General features: G+C 31.8%; 2 protein-coding genes across 8 annotated transcripts in view; both read right to left on the reverse strand.

Moving 5' to 3' along the window:
• Positions 1-18,352, reverse strand: part of LOC129951235 (succinate dehydrogenase assembly factor 3, mitochondrial) — a 451,002-nt gene that overhangs the window by 197,272 nt on the left and 235,378 nt on the right. The window lies entirely within an intron of this gene.
• Positions 3,327-18,352, reverse strand: part of LOC129951227 (uncharacterized) — a 194,872-nt gene continuing 179,846 nt past the window's right edge. For all 7 annotated transcript variants that reach the window (XM_056063280.1, XM_056063279.1, XM_056063278.1 and 4 more), the window contains one exon: positions 3,327-15,140. In XM_056063280.1, coding sequence (XP_055919255.1) covers positions 15,128-15,140 — 13 coding nt within the window. In that variant the 3' untranslated portion in view covers positions 3,327-15,127. The remainder of the gene's footprint in view (positions 15,141-18,352) is intronic.

An 18,352-nucleotide genomic window follows, 5' to 3' on the forward strand; every position in this document is an offset into this window, starting at 1 on the left:
AAAGTATTGACCAATTGTAGATTGACAGAATTATCAATTGGATTAAAAATTGGTATTGCAATAAAATATTATGTCATTGTGAATACTTCCGATTATTTTTCATTGTGAATGTGTGTCTCACAAATGTTTGCTTGTTTTTAATTGAAAAAGGAAAAACATAAAAAGAAAAGCCTTTTCAGAATACCAAAAACATTCAAAACAAAATTAATTCAAGAAAAAAGATGAAGACTTGGAGTTAAAACCGCTAACCATATCTTAAAATATATAACACAATGGTTTTCTTGTGCCAAGCCTTCTTAATTTTAGATACAATTCTTCTAATCATACGGTGTCAAACGACTTTTAAAAATCAAACAAAAAACACCACCTGCGCATTATTTTTTTGATTTATTCCATTTTATATCAGAAACGAGCTTAGACGCAGCATGAATTGTGTCAAGGAACACCTTAAATTCGAACTATTTATTCAGAATTCTTTGGCTATCCAGAGCCAACTTAGCAAGAGCTGCATTGATGATCTTCTCGAAAACTTTGGTGATGCTCGGAAGAAGACTTTTCGAACGTAGATTTGAGGGTTGAAGTTGTTCTTTCCATTTTCAGGAGAGGATGAAGATTGTGGTATAAATATCAATTGCCTCCATCAGTGAATGTCTTAGTACAACGTTGGTGAATTTTTGGTTTTTTTATAGAGTTGGAGATGAGTTGAAGCACGATCTTCGTCGCTAACAAGGGACTTGTTCCCGTTTGCTCGGCGATTATGGCATTTGCCAAGCAATCGTCATTGAACCACATGCAACCGCGGTTCTCAGATCGTCATTGCGTCAATTTATTTCGAAGGTGACTTTTACCATCATCATGAAGTAAGGCTCTGTTCTCCAGGTCGTGGATGGGGCGAATGATAGCATTCACCTTGTAAACTTGGAAAGCAGCACTGCCTCCACCTTTCCTTCATATAATGTTCTCTTCTGGATCTATTTGCGCTGTCACTAGTACGTCTCTGTTCTCTGTTCATGGAAAGTCATTATCGATCTTTTTCTATCTTGTTGATTTTAGGAAACATACTCAGGTCACTGGAATAAACTGACCGTAACTTGTGGTCCTAAATCAACAGATTCAGAGCCAGATTTAGAGCCAGGTCCAGAGACATCGGGGTAATAAAGAAGCGGAAGCCTACTCGACCAAAATTAATTTTAAAATAAAGTGAACCATTTTTTTCACTCGAGTTTTTCAATAAATAATTTATTGTGAAACCAAGTAGGTTCCTTTAGTATTGAACAATCACATATAAATTAATATAAACGAACGGAACCTTTTGAGATTTTTTCGCTGGAAAATCTTTTATTATTTCGTTGAAATCCAGTTCTCGGAGTAAATCGATTTCAATGCTCAGGAGAGAAAGCCTATTTTTTATAATTTTCATTTTTGAAAATGACCGCACTCCAGTTCAATTTGTTACCATAAAAATCAAATACATTTTCATTGCAATTTCGAGTTTCGGGAATGAAACTCTGAAATTTTGATTTTCGAGTATTTGGTAGGTGATCTGTTCCATAGTCCTTTTCCTTTTTGTACGAGTCTATCAAAGACACAAATTGAACCAACTCATTACCAACACTAAGCTCTAAATTATCCGGATACACTTTCACCAATACCTCTGTTGCAGCGTGCAAATTTTTAGCACCCATCTTCTCGATGTGATTTAGGAATCCAAATCTGGAACGTACAGCTTCATAGGCATGCAATCTTTCAGTAAGAGAAAATGATAGCTGGTCAATCACTGGGATAAAGGCGGATACTTTGTATTTTTCCTTGGGTTACAGATTTGCGTCATGTGGTTTCCCGTAATCGAGTGGATTCAACCTCACATTACTCGTTCTGCTGCGGTTGCGAGATTGTACATTTTCTTCAGTAAGGGATATTTTTTAGGCTGCTTCCTCGTATTTATCACAATCATTTCGTTTGGATTCCACGAATGATTTCAATGATTCTAGTGCATGCATTGCCGTTTTAAGAATCATTTTAGGGTCTTACAAACATCTTGTTTATAACGTTGATGTATAAGATATCGTTTCAAAATGTTGCAAACAAAACCGGTTTCAAGAACACTCATCTTCTGTGGAAGGTGCGTTGATTCATTCCTAACGATGTCTTTTTGCTCTTTATTGAAAAATATGCTGTTTAGGCTTTCGTAGCTTCAGCCCCACAAGACCAACGAGTGTCGCTGAGCTTTTTCAAGACTAAAAACTGGCTAAATTTCTTCTCCGTTAATTTCCCGCTGTACTGGCTGTGAAAAACGTGTACAAATTGTGTACGAAATCAAAGAATTAAACAGCTTCCGCCCCGGTTGCCGTCCCCTCAATTCGGCCGAGAACAGACTGATATTTTTTACTGACAACTTCTGTGTCCTAACCTGCAAGTCGTGTGGGTCTGTGAATCGTCTGTACAAGTTTTTGAGTCTTGTCAGTAAGCCATTCTTGTGTCTATATAGTGCGTGCATTGTCGCGTTTCTGTAGGCGTACATTTGGTACCGTTCAATTTTGTTTAGTACTAAGCTCATTGGGAAAATGCATAATTTATCACATGTCACCTCGAAAATGGGTGCATTAATTATTTTCGAACTCCAATAAAATGTCTTGGGAATCACTTTACTCCAAACATCAACACTATTTTTTTTAAGAGAGTGCAAACATATCCAAATTCTAGATTCCAGTCAATATTATTAGACGTCCGGGATTGTACATGGATTCTACAGTGCTACAAGACTTCAAAGGTGATTTTTGGCAATTTGAAAATCAGAAATCCTAAATTCGTCAAGGAAAAATTGAATTTTCTTTGCTCCAAATAAAAATTCCACAAGTAGTTTTTTTTTAATAGTTTAATATTTAATAAAATAAGTGTAGTTTGTAATTAATTACATAGTTTTTTTTTCATTTTCAAGTTTATAACAATAAAGAAAACTAATAAACAAGTTTTTATTTTTCTAAAATTATGAAAACAATGAATTTAGCTCAGTTTTATTATTTTTTTCTAATATTTTTTTTTTGTTGATTTAATATGATTTTTAATGTTTTACTTTTTATTTTGTTTTTAGTTTTACTTAATTTTTAAAATTAAATCTAAGTTTACTAGGAGAGAATTGAAATATCAGAAAAATATGTGTTTTGAATTTGTAAATTCTGTTTTTTTTTGTTATAGTTTTTTGTTTATAATAAAAACGACAAGATTTGTTGTTTTTTTTTGTTTTTGCTGTTGTTGTTTGAAGAAATTTTAAACATATTATTTTAAAATAACTTTTTCATGTATTTTGTTTTGTTTGGTTTTTAATCTAATAATCTTCATAAAAATTGGATATTTTTGTTTTGTTTTCAATTTTTATATTATTTATTATTTTTGTTTAAAGCTTATTAAGTACGATCGGACATAGGGGGTGTGAGAGTGTTATGTGTTTTTTGTTTTTTAATCTCAGAATACGTCTCAGAAAATAGAAAAGACCAACAAAAATACAAATAATAAAAAGATAAATTGAGAAATATGTATATACTATATAATTTTAAAAACTATGTTCATAATAATAAATATTGTAATAGCTTAACTATCTTTAAAAAACAGACCCAGCCCCATTCCGATTCGTCGCAGTATTGAAGTGCGCAGAAGTAATAACAATTCGATAATATAATTAATATTTTTGTTTGTTTTAATATAGGCTATAATTGTAATTTAAATTGTATTAAGAAAATATGCAGGAATCATTTGGCTTAAGCCCGCATTAGACTAGGCCGGTTGTATTTTTTAACTATAGTAGTTTTATAGTAGTGATAGTAGAGAAGTAGTATTTTTTTGAATAACTCGTATTTTTGACTAAAAAGATTTTTGTATTTTCGTCTCTTTTTGGAAAGATTGATGTATTTTTTCGGGCTTAACACAACTTAACATATCGAACTCATCACAAGCTAGCTCATTCCATGTTACACTGCCAACCACTAAGATGAGACCACACATTTTGGAATAGATATTCGCGTTTTATAGCTGCTGGAATTGTTGAACCTGAAGACTTTTACTACCTGTGAATAGGTATGTATTTCACTACTACAAAATCTTAAAATTAAAGAGAATATTAGAAACGAGCTTTGAAATTTCCCAATGTCAAATAGTTAACTTCTAAAAAAGGCCACTGCGAATATTTCCGTGCAGGAGTTTTCAAGTTTGATCTTTTAAAAATGTTTGTTCAGAATATCTAAAAGAGTGTTGAAAACAACAGTTTTCAATTAATTTGAAACGCACATGGGTTCTGGAAAGACTTTGACAGCTACAGAAAGACCAAAAATATATGGTCAGAAGGATTTACGACTCTCAGGATGTGAAATAAACAAGGAGACTTAACAGATGTAAAGAAGTTGTAAGGAATCATATTGCTGACCCACAAAAATATGGAAAAATCGCGATGGGGACAAGGCAGAAACAAGAATACCATGAGAAAAGCGGTTAATTATACGACTTGTCTTAAATTCCACTCTACCATCGACTAAATGAGGGCGAAAAGCTGAGTATCACCAAGAATAACAACGGTTCAAAGGATAGTAAGGGTTGGAAAATATCTCTGTCTTTTGAATTTCACGGTTATGTACAAAGCGGTTCAGAGCTCGTATCTGGCAATGCTATACATCATTTGGAAAGTCTTGACATAACCTACAAAAGGACGCTATGCATGAATAGTTTGGATATTGCATTCAACAGTTATAGACGTGTAAACATGGAGTTTACTAACGCCGAAATTCACGCTATTTCTATTTTTCCTTCGTTAAAAATAGATCCGCTAGAGAAACGTTCTGTAAGATTAATTGTGTTTTGGGGGATGGTACCCTATCACTTCGAATCGCGGAGAAATGGTTTTGACGATTCAGAGCCGGAGGAAACGACACTATGGATAAGCTAGCCGGCGGAAGACCGGTGACGACGAATACCAATCAAATCAAGTAAAAGTCATCGAGTTAGACTGGCATGTGGCATTTCGTGACATCGACCAAGAGATGGGAGTTAGTCATCAAACCATTTTAAACCATCTGCAGAAAGCTGGATGCAAAAAAAAGCTTGATAATTGGGTGCTGCATGATTTGACGTAAAACATCCTGCAGGACCGAATTAACGCGATATGCTGCTGAAACGGAACTAACTCGACCCACTTTTGAAGTGGATGGTGACTGGCGACGAAAAATGGATCACATACGACAAAATATCAAGCGAAAATGATAGTGGTTGAAGATCGGTGAATCGTCCCAAACACTGGTCAAGCCGGAATTGACGGTTTTGGTGTGTGTTTGGTGGGATTAGAAGGGAATCATCCACTATGAGCTGCTCTAATATGGCGAGACGCTTAATTTTACCACTAAACTGCGAATAACTAGACCGCTTGAAGCAGACGATAGATCAAAAGCGTCTAGAATTGGCTTCAACACTAAAAGTGTAGTGTTCCACCAGGACAACAGCAGAACACACACTTCGTTCATGACTCGTTAGAAGATACGGGAGCTTGAATGGGAGGTTTAAACGCATCCATCATATAGCCCAGACATAGCGCCAAGTATTACCATCTGTGCCTGTCTATGGCGAACGCCCTTGGTGGTTTTAAGCTGAACTGAAAGGAGGCTTGTGAAAAATGGCTGTCTGAGTTCTTCGCAAACAGAAGGGAGGCTTCAACGAAGTTTCCGTCTAGATGAAAACTGATTATGGAACAAAACGGCTCGTATTGGAAATAAATCCGATCACTGTAATACTTTTCACAAAGCATTGAATAAAGACCAAAAAACTGGAAGAAAGATATTTTTTAACCTTTACAAAAAAGTGATAATATCTTTAGAATAAAACTAAAAAATAAACACATTTTGCAGCAAGTACATAACTTGAAGACTTGAAGCATTGAATGAAAGCGCGTTGCCTTTTCGGGTGAAATAAAGTTTAACCTTGGCGGGCCGCTGCGTTGGTTTCAACTTGTATTCCCATTATTTGAGAAAGAAGGGAATCTATTTTGGAAAGACATCATAGCCGTTCATATATAAGTACAATACCTATATCATTCACACTTCAATTGTTGTTAGAAGTTGAATTCAATTAGAGGACGTGGAACTTTTACCATACCCGCTATATTCAGCGCACTTGAACACAATTTAAAACCCTTGGAAATGACTTTTTCATAAAGCTTATGGAGTTGGCAGGCAATTCGAAGACAAAAACACCTTAAACAATTTTTGTCTGTGATTATTAAAAAATGAATATTTCCATTTCCATTTGTTAGACCGTCTTATACAGGTTATATCCGAAAATGGTTTACATAATCATCACTGATGTTTAAAAACATTATAAACATATGCTGGTTTCAGAAAAGCATCTTTACATCCTGAAAGAACTCTAACCATATTCCTAAGGCAGGCTTATGCTTTCGGTTGATCGGTGTGGACTGGGCCTTGACCCACACAAAACCGAATTAGTCCTAATTTCGAGGAAATATAAAATTCCATTTGTTTACGCTCCCTTTATTAAAGGAATCCAATTTAAGTTTTCAGAAGAGGCTAAGTACCTGGTACAAGTACAATATACAAGAAAGCGTCAAAAAAGCAACTGTAGCTTTCTTTTCTTGCAAACAAGCTATTGGTAATAAAATGGGCTTAAAACACCGAATCACGCATTGGCTATACACATCGGTCATTAAACCGATTTTAATGTACAGTGTGGCAGCAATCCACCATTGTCTTAGAAAATGCTATAAGCCCGGAAAAACTAAATAAAGTCCAACATTCAGCTTGTCTATGTATAAGCGGATCGCTTCGTACGACCCCATCTGTGGCACTGGACACCCTACTCTACCCAACACTTCTGGATTTATTTAGCGAACAAATAGCTGCAAGCTCTGCTATTAGCCTCAAAGCTTCGTCGAATTGGATTAACAACAATATTGGACACTCCGTAATTCTTAAGTAATTACAATCAATTCCAAAGCACACAGACTACCGTAACCCCGACATTCCATTAAGACGATTCAGTCCACTTTTACGCAGATGGATCCAACATAATTGTACTCTGAATGACTGAAATTAAGTCCACCTTCCCAATCATTGTAGCGTGATCCAGTCGGAACTTCTGGCGATAAACGAAGTCTTGTTCTGACTTAAAGAAAACGTTGTATCAATATCTAATATCCGTATTTTCTCAAATAGTCAGGCCGCTATTAAATTTCTAAATGTGTAACAGTCCATAGCTTTCGGACATCTTTAATGGAAATGGCATAACAGTTTAGTATTGTGTTAAGTTTTAAGGACATAATAATTATATCCAAAATTTGAGCAAATAAATTTCATTACAGGGAATCATCAGTGAAAAATGGGAATACCAAACAAAAGCAATTTGAAAAAATGGTGGAATTCATGTGTGCCCATCACTCGTCTTGTTTGTGATTTGTTTAGATTTTGTTTTGTATTTTTGCTTTGGCACATATCATGAGAAATACTTCAAGACGCGGCAAATCTATTCTATAAATAGATGATTGTTTTTTTTTTCGATTCTAACATTTTACAAAGTACGAATTTATAAACCAATCGAATATCATATTCAAATCGAATTGGCTTTCGAAACGCATTACAGAGTAGGGCCCCAGACACTGTCTAATAGGTTTGAGTCCACGTTTTTTAATGAACTCAAACTGGTTTTATTGAGCTTAGAAGAAAGCCTCAAGAATCATGTCGTATAAACTGGCCTAAGTGTGTCCTACTTAATCACGGTTATCCGCTATGTCCTAACCTAACCTAATGTTGCTAAGCCATAACATGTAAATATTTCATTCAATATTTCGTGTTTTTCTAAAATTTTGCATGTGTCCTCATCGTAGTGACGCACTTTTTTAAACCCTTTCTGAGTATTTTATTTTCTGATCTTGGGGAATTCCAAGGCTCGTTTCCAATTTACCCTTAAATTGTAAAAATTTGTAATTGTGAAATTCGTACCTATTCAAAGGTAGTACAAGTTTCCGGGTACCACACTTCCAAAAGCTATAAAAAGCCAAAATCTATACCAAAATGTGTGGCCTCATCCTAGAGGTTGGCAGTGTATAAGCTGTGATGAGTTGCCCCATGATGAGATCGACTGTGATGAGTTATGCTTAACCTAAGTGTTTTTTAAATTTTAATTTAATTGGAAGTTTTTAATTTAATAAGATATTAGATATTTTTTGGTTTTTCTCTGATTTTGTGGTAATTTTAGTAAAAATATTGATACGCTTAGTGCTAACAATCTAAATGAGTTTTTTAATGTTTGTTGTTGTTGTTTATAGAATATAGGTATGTCTATGCAAAGGTACATATACAATACATATATAATTAGTCATAAGCTAAATTTTGAATCAGTATGATTTCGCTTTTTAATAATTTTGGTGTTTTTTAGTTTTTGTTTTTCTTATTTGTAATTTATTTATATATATTTTTTTTGTTTTTGTTTAATTTAAATTAAATTACTACTGTTTTTGCCAAATGGCTTAGGTACTTAGGTAATAATTATATATTTAAATATATAATATAATATATATATATATAATTTTTTTTAAATTAATTTTTATAAAGACTTTTGTTCTTTTTTTTTCTTTTGTGAATTTCACTGTGTGAATAAAATTCAAATTCAATTTTAAAAAAAAATGAGAATATTTTTCTTAATTTTGATTTTATTTTTAGTTGAAGTAAAATTCATTTGGTTTAAAATCTATTTGTTTTTTGTTTTTGTATTCATAAAGCAATTGTACGACTCATTAGCAACTAACAAGCACTTTCATAAGTAATTGGTTTTGTTTTTTATTTTTGAATTTGTTTAAATTTCAAATTTAATTTACCTTGCGTGATTTTATTTATTTTTGAATTCGTATTTTATTTATTTTTAATTTAAATTCTAGTTTTAAAGATTTTCTTCTTTCCTTGTTTTTATGTTTGTTTTATATACGTATAAATTGGATATATACTTGTTTTTGTTTTTTGTTTTAATAAAATTTTACTATTTTTAAACTATTTTGTTTTTGTTTCTTCACAAAATATTGCCATAGAGGTTCAGTTTTACTTATTTTATTTTTAAAGTTTTGTATAATACATGATGTGTGGAAGAAATTTATTTATTTAGACATTTCTAAAGAAAAGAGAAGTTTTAATGTGATTTTTATATTTTGTTTTTGTTTATATATGTATCTATATATGTATATATTTATATAGATATACATATATAATTTTTTGTTTGAACAAGTCTTTACTCTAGGTATAATGGGGGAGGAAGAGGGGGATTTTTTTAAAGGGAAATGGGATAAAAAGGAATAATAGTACGATAAAAATTGCACATATTGATTGTTGAGTGAATATTGATTTTCAGTTCGATAGGAGTTTTTATTTTAGGCTAAGTTTTTTGTTTTATTTTTGATAATATTTACAAAAAAAAATAAAAAATGTTTAAAATGGTTATAATTTATTAGTTTTTTTTTTTTTAATTTAAGTACATTGATTTACATATTCTTTTGGATATGTGAATATTTGAAGAAGAAAAGTTTCGTTTTTTCTAAAATATTTAATAGCATTTTTAACAACATAAAATATAATATCTGTTATAATTGAATATAGTTTCATTTTTTCCTCAGAAGCTCATCATAAGTGCATGTGTTAGTTGTGTAGGATACGGACCTGAGGCGGCAAACAGAGAGACGGGCCTGACAGAACGTGGACAATGTACGATAACGAATGACACATACCCAAAACTTATAAGATTAGTAAAAAAATAAATAAATTGGGTGGCGCAACAGTCTGTTGAGAACCAGGGCCTAGTGACTTACAACTCTCAAACATTCCTGTGTGCGAGTAATGTTGTCAAGAATGGAGGGGACCTACTGTTTATATAAGCCGAATCCGAACGGCTAAATTGAGAAAGCACTTTTTCATGACAAGAGTTACTCTTGGAGAATTTGTCAAATCCTCGCAAGAGGCAGTACCCGTGAAAAGACTTTCGGTGGCATAGGGAGGGATCGAACCCAAGACCTCTGGCATGACAGTCCAACGCACTAACCATCATGCCACGGGTACTACGATAAGTTTAGTACCCGAAATAAAAAGACGATTGAAAATGGTTAAACTTAAAAGTATTTAAAGATTTATATTTTAATTAATTGGATGTGATCAACGCTGAAGCGGAACAGAAGTAAAATCGATTGCAAAAAGACGGGCGAAAAAATTTGAAGATGTCTTCGTTTCACAGCAGCAACAGAGTTGCATAGTTACATAGTTCTTTAGAAGTCCAATGTTCGTAGGTGATAGGTTCCACCTCGGAAATTCAAATGTACACAAGATAGGAAATAAGGTGCATCAATTTCACCATTAATGAGTTGATGAAGAAATATTATGTCCTTTCATGGAGAGATTGCATTTGAGGAAGTTGAATATTTATAGGGAGGCAGATCATAAGGATCATCCCAAAGACTCTTTAGGGCAAAACGAATAAAATTATGTTGAATTGATTAAATACGTTTTCTATGGGTGTCCATACTTTCGAAGCGTATTTAAGATGAGGACGAACATGGTAATTGTAAAAAGAAAGAGTATCATAGGAATTATTTGAACTCCTTTGTCCAGCGTCTCATAAAACCAAGCATAGAACTTGTCCTATTGACAATAAAATTAATGTGATATGAAAATTCTATGTTGGAACAGAAATGAACCCCTTAATACATATTCAATAATCAAATACACTCCCGGTTCGTTTTTTAGTAAAAGTTATCGTCTTGCATTTGAAGGGGTTGAGTTGTTTTTCCCACACCAAAATGTTAAACTATCAACGACGACTTGTAAAAGATTACGATCATAAGTGGACTTTATTATTTTTAAAACCTTCATTTCGTCAGCAAAAATTAGAATTTCACTTGAGCACAGATATGACGATACGTCGTTAATAGCCAGGATAAACAGAAAAGGGCAAATATGACTACCCTGGGGAACACCAGGGGTGGAATCGGCTAAGGTGATTGTTGATAAATGACAATCAAAATGATCGAATTTTATCTACATAAGCTGATAGTCAAATTGATACCTAAAAAGCTGTCACAAAAAAAATGTGATATTAGTTTTCAAACAAATATGTTTATTCCGAATAGAGCTTCCAGACGCTTACACAAACGACTGGAAAATGTTCTTAGTTCACTTTGTTTCTTTAAAAAAACATATTCCTGTGACCGACAAAGCTTTTATTTAGAAATTTTTCAATCGAATTTAATTGAATTGAATCATCTTACACAGACGGAATAAAAATTATAATCAATTTGACTATCAAAAAATTGATGTTCAACTATCATCTTAGCCGATTCCACCCCTGTTTTTAAGGTATGATTTGATCCAAGCTAAAAAAAATGGTGAAAACCAAGAGCTTTTTTATTCCATGGTAAAGTTGGTCAAAAGGCTTAGAAAAGTCTTGTTCTAAAAGTTCTAAAGCATTAGAACATAATATGTTGGAGAAAACAAAGTTTTAAGGGTTGAGATATTGGGACAGATCTACAGGCCTGAGTACCTAGTGATTAAAAATCTAAAATGCTTAGAAAGCAAGACCAAAACGAAGGTGCAAAAGCTGATATAATTGAGCGAAGTTTCAATATATCTTTTTGTTACTTAAAAAATTAAGATTAGTATAGTCAAAACATGAAGGGAAGTAAAAAAAAGTAGCTATAACCACAGCTTAAAGACTAGAAATTATAAGGTGTTCATCATATTCTTCTAATTCTGTGGTAAAAATAAAATTGAGTCAGCGTCAACGCAAGTCACTCAACGCTTTTTAAAAGTTACCAAAAAATTAAGCCATCTTAAGCGAATGGAACTTAAGAAAAAACTGCGATGCTTGACGAAATAGGCATATTTATGCGAACAGAGTTTTGAAGCCTTCAATAAGCTAGAAAAAGAATGTTATCACTAGGTTTCAGACGAAAACCCATTTATTTTTTGTATAACTTTAATATGCTAGAGACACAGTGTGAGCATTAGGAAAAGAGGGGAGGGTTGTATCCAGAACATTTCAATGACAGGGAAAGATAGAGCGTGGCAAGGCATTACACATTCGCGTAGTACGGCCGAAATTGGGCCAAGGGTAAACTGATGGGCATTCTTAGAAGCTCGGGTATTACGGTTAAATTGTTTGAAGGGAGGAATGTAACTGGCTATTTCACTAGAGCATAGTCCATTCAAAATAACGTTAAAAAAGGTTGACCAAGAAACTTTTCGTCGATGTTTAAGTGACGTAAACGACTTGATGATGTTAATGTCACCAATCAATTTAAAAGCTCTTCTTTGAATACCGTCCAAGTGGTTAAAATAAGTTACTGGAGCACCAGCCCAGATATGAGAGTTATATTCAGGATTATGGCTTCAAATTTTATTTTCAAATGTTGACAAAATAAAAGAGTTTTTAAAGCCTCAGTTTTTATGGAGCAACTGAATCATCAAAAGTTACTGCAGCTGGTAAAAGGAAATCTTGAAAAGAATTGTTTACAAATGATCTATCATTTGTTTACCCTAAAGCTTGGCATATCAACACGATGATGCACCTATTCACTCGGTGCGCAAAATAAAAGCTGAAGCAAATATACTTAAGGATGGTTAGTTTACAGTTCATGAAGGCAGTCGTCAGTTTGAAATTTTATTGAACTATATTAAAAGGCTGTATTATTCATAAAGGTGGAGTACTCACTACCAGTTTAACAAAAACTCGTTTAAGGCCAATACAATAAGAATATCAATGTTTTGGGTGAGGTAAATGGGTATTTTTTAAATTAGAGCAGATAACAAATAAAACAACTTAGACCTTGAATAAAGTTCTATTTTGATTGTGGAAGAGACAAACAAAATATAAACATTATGGAAATGATTAAAAGCAATGAAGAATTTTACTAGTTCTCTTCTTCTAAGCAAAAAATCTTTTATTTTATTTCTACTAAAAATTAGCTTTACTATTTGTGTTGTTATTTAAAAACCTATGCCTCGCAACGGACACATTTAAAGAATTTACTGTATACGGAAGAAATCTTTTCGATATTCGTATTTCCATTAATTATAAGATAAGTAGGAAAATTGAATTTACGGAACCGATATTTAAGTAAACATAAAACATTAAAGAAATATGATTATAAAATTCTAGACACAACAACAAGTTTATAGTTTAGATAAGTACAAATACTAACAACAACAATTTAAAATGATATCAAAAGTATAATACTTCTTTTCAAATAAAACGTAAAATAATCTTAGAATTATTATTTAACAATGAAACTAAAACATGAAACTTTTCTTCATATTTTCATCAATCAATGAGAAAACAAAATAACATACTCATGGAATTTAATACCATTGATTTTTAGGTTTTTAATGTTTTTGTTTTTGATGTTATGCTTTTTTTTAAATGCTTTCGATTATAATAAATCTTTAGTATCATAATGCAATATATATTTTATGTTTATTATATATTTTGTTTTTCTTTTCTTTGTTTAACAATACATATTTATTAACAATTATTATTTATTATTATTATTTAAAAAAATACAAGTCACAAAAAGAAAACTACCATTCTACATTGTCATCGTGTTCAAAAAACAAGAAATTCAATACTTTTTAAAAGTGAGGTATAATTTGCCCAAAACTATTATAATATAATTATAACATTATGAAAGCTAACAATGTGGACGGAAGAAAACAACTTTAATGTTCTTACTTTTCTTTTTTTATATATTTCTAAATGTTTTTTGTTTTTTTTTTAATCTGTTTTTCTCTTTAATCTCGATTATCTCACTATGGTTTTTATTATATTTTAATCTTTTATCATGCATTTCTAAAATGCATGTAATTTTTATTTAAACATTATAATTTTATACCTTTGTTTTTTAATTATATATAAATATAAGATTTTTTGTTTGTTTTAATTTGAAATGTTTCATTATGAAAGTCTACTTCAAAAGTGCAAAAAGCAATTTCTTTTTTTTTTTTTAAATGTTAAATTTAGTTTTAAAAAGATTTTTAAGATTTTCATTGTTTCATCTTTTTGAAAAATTCCCATAAATTTACGTTTAGGTTTTACACGTTAAGTTACAAAAAAAAAATAAAACTATTTCTACATTTTGTTTTTATTATAATTTTACAATTTAAGTAGTTTCATTTTGTCTGTCATAAATTTATATTTGATTTAATATTTAAAGCGAATAACTTACAATTGTTGTGTGGTTGTTTTTTGTTTTTTTTTTTTAAATTGTTTAAAAACAAAATTTAAGCAGTTTATGCCATTTTTTGGTTTCTTTTGATTCATATATAATTTAGAATAAAATTTAAAAATATTTTTAAAAAATTGAATTGTACAAGAGGAAGGATAATAAAATCTTATTAAAAAATAAATTTATATAAATAAAAAAAAATTCATATCTACTTGAAATGGTTAAGAAGACTATTTAATAGTTTTATTTGTTTTTGTTTATTTAAATGTTTCAACTGTTAATCACAGTTAAGAAGATTTATGTTTTAATTTAAGTTAAGAACTTGTTGGCATATATATTTTTATTATATTTAGCAGTAGTTGTAGTTTTCGTTTTGTTTTTATTTAATTTTTTTAATTTTTGTTTTTAATTTATAAAGAGATAAAGACGAAGATACAGTATTAGATAGAGAGAAAGAGAGAGAAAACAGTGCGATACTTTTTTTAAAGTCCTAAATAGTGAAAGTTATATGTGTTTTGGTTTTTTCTCTGAATACCATTTAGGACTTATTTTTTACTAGAGGTGTGATAAAAGACCGAAAAAATATATATTTATATTGTGTCAGGATATTATCGCACTAACTTTCAAACTACAATACAATATTTTTTTTAATAAGAGTTTAAATTTTAACTTTATCAATTAAGACTATAGGTTAAATATTTAAGTTTTTTTTGTAATGTATATAAGAAGAATTAGAATTAAAAGTTATACAATTTTTGAAGAGAGTTTGATTTTTCTGTTTTTGTAAGATTATACATTATATCTTATTAATATACATTAAAGTTTTCCATTTCCCTGCGGGTAAGTTGTGTGACTTCCATTTTATGGAAGCATCATTGAGAATCACAGCATTTCACTGAAATTTGAAAAAAAAATAGTTTTTAAAAAAGAAAAGTAGTTGATAAAGATTAAAATCTTATGAAACTTAAATTATTTAAGTATTTTAAGAGCTTTATTCCTTAAACTATATTGTAAAAATATTCCTAAAGTAAAAACGGGCAAGAATTTCTAATACAAATGGGGTTTCGGCAAGAAGACTCCATTTCTCCGACTTTTTTTTCATCTGTACTGGAAAACAATCTTCTCAAGCTGCAAGCAAGATGAAATTGACTTTGTTGATGACTGCGTTTACCTGGGACAACTAAAATCACTTAAAAACAAGAAGAAAGGGAAACCGATTGACGTATAACGAATAGTTGGAATCTATCTATGGATGGATATTTCAACGACAGCAGGCATAACGACGCAGCTAAGGAGGAGGCTTATGCCAGATATTCCTTATAAAACTTTAGTTATAACAAAATATGTACTAACACTAAGGAAACTACAACTATGATTTAAAAACAAAATTTGTTTACATTAATAATAATAATGTAAAGGGTGCTTTTTTAAAGCTATAGAAAAGTTTTTCAAAAAAAAAAAACACATACAATTCAGAAAAATGCATGAAATCTTTATTTGAATCGATAGTACGGTCCATATAGTTTAATGTTTGAAGATAGTTTCATACAAATGTTGACATTGACTGTGCCTCAAATGGTCCATCCAAATCAAATCAAATGGGGTGGCGCAACAGTCCGTTGTGAACCAGGGCCTAGTGACTTACAACTCTCAACCATTCCTGTGTGCGAGTACTGTTGTCAGGAATGGAAGGGACCTATAATTTTAGGCCAAATCCGAACGGCTAATTTGAGAAAACACTTTTTCATGACAAGAATTACTCTTGAAGGAATTGTCAATTCCTCGCAAGAGGCAGTACCCGCGAAAATTAATTTTTTAAATTAAGGTGGCACAGGCAGGGATTGAACCCAAGCCCCTTGCATGATAGTCCAACGCACTAACCATCATGCCACGGGCACTGATGTCCATCCGCTTACTCCAATTTTCAATGTTGTGTTCCAATGTGGCAATTGAAGCGGGCTTGTCTGTATAGACATGAGCTTGAACATAGCCCCACAAAAAATAGTCTAAAGGCGTTAAATCGCACGATCAAGGAGGCCAATTTACCGGTCCCGAACTTGAAATAAAATGTTCACCGAACTCTCAATAAGTCCATTGTTGAGCGTGCTGTGTGGCATGTGGCACCGTCTTGTTAAAACCACATGCCATGCAAGTCAAGCTCCTGCATTTTGGGCAAAAAAAAGTTGGATATCATCTCACGGTAGAGCGCCTCATTCACAGTTACGATTCGCATCATCTTTTGAAGAAGTATGACAAGAATGAATCCACTAGCCCATAAACCGCACAAAACTGTGTCTTTTTCTGGATGAATATTAGCCAGAAGCTCTTACAATGCTCCTGGCTAATATTCACTCCAAAATCGTCAATTCTGCTTATTTACGTACCCATTGAGCCAAAAATGAGCTTCGTTGCGAAACACAATTGTTCGGAAGAAGAGCGCGATGAACTTTCTTAACAGAGCACGCATTTTGATAATAAAATTCAATAATTTGCAAGCGATGGTTAAATTATAGACCAAACTCAAGAGGTTTGACAGTGAAAATGAAAGAATATATAACAAAATACACGTATTGGACTTGATACATGGTAAGACAGTAACTTTGTTTACAGATTTCGACTTTCAAAGTCAATATTATGCTAATAGCACTTCATACAGTTAATGGTTAAGCTTCATTTTGCTTTATTGAAAAGGAAGTTGCTGCTCAAAGATGTTACGGTCAAAGATTGGTGTTATAGATTTATGTTAAACGACTTTTTTTAACAGAAATTGAAGATACATATCTGGAAAATCTGTGGTTCATGCAAGATGGATGCAACATAGCCTATGTCGCAATCGATCTCTTTCCTAAAGTATTTTATCAGCTATATCTAAGGGATTTTAATTGACCGCCTTGGAACTGCGATTTGACCCTCTTGTACTTTTGTTTTAGGGAACCGTAGAGGAATGATATTATGCCAACTATCGGAAAACGATTCAAGCACTTGAAACGGTTTGTTCCGCAAATGTTTGCCCTAAATATTTGTTTCTTATTTAAATAAAGCAAAAACAGTATTTTGTTAGTTAAATATAGAAGAAAACAAATACAAAAAAAATTATTGAAATCTGTCACAAATTTCCGGAGGAATAATTTCAAAACCTCAAGCAGATCAACTTTCAAATTCTAATTAATGAGCTAAAATTACGCAATGTAATAAATACAATTCCAAACTTGACCTTCAACTTTAATATCAGCTTAAACAACGGCGGGTTTGAGAAAAGTTTGGAGAAGAAAATGGCTTTTATTCTTATAATGCCGATTTTTTTAAGGCGAATTTGAAAATATTTTTTCAGATTTTCAACTCGTTATTTTGTTTTTGTTGACTTAAAGTTGATGCTTTCCTTTTTCGGTTTTCAACTCTAGAGCAAACTTGGGAGTTGTTATACAAAAATTGCATTCTTTTTGTTTCCAAATGTAGATACAATTTTGTTTCAAAAGGTAGTTCGCTAAAGAGTGTATAAGTAGAAGTTAGATAGATTCAACATGTACGTTGCTAAGCTTTTTTCCCTTAAAACATAAAAATGCTTCGTAAAATGAGTGCTTTAAAAAATTCCAACTTCATGTCCAACATTCGATTTGATGCAAAGCTGAACATTTTGGAAAATTAATTTTTAAAAATCAACAAAATGTTGTAGTGTATAAGTGTGCGCCATCTGAAGTCGATATGTGAATGTGTTACATACCTGCGTGGCAGCTTTTTCATAATGGGAAAAGCCAAACTCGCTACCACGGAAAAACTTGAGAACTAGTACCTAAAGAATTATATTGTATTGAAAGAATTATACTAGTACTCGATTGTACAATATTTGGATTGATGGTTTTGCAAAATTATGATTTTCTACTACTCAAAACTTCAAACGCGGTTATCTCAACACTGATCTTTGCAAGTAACTGTACTCATAATTCAACAGATTGACTTGAAATTTTGAATATAATGATGGTAAATACTGGCGCAAGATTAATTTTATATTTCATAGTTAATTTATTATTAACAACTATCGAAAAATTTTAAGGCAAGATTTACACTTTCTATACTTTAAAAGTGGACCCTGAATAAAGGCAACGTCAT

Source organism: Eupeodes corollae, chromosome 3, assembly GCF_945859685.1.
Source record: "Eupeodes corollae chromosome 3, idEupCoro1.1, whole genome shotgun sequence".
NCBI classification, from domain to species: Eukaryota; Metazoa; Arthropoda; class Insecta; order Diptera; family Syrphidae; genus Eupeodes; species Eupeodes corollae.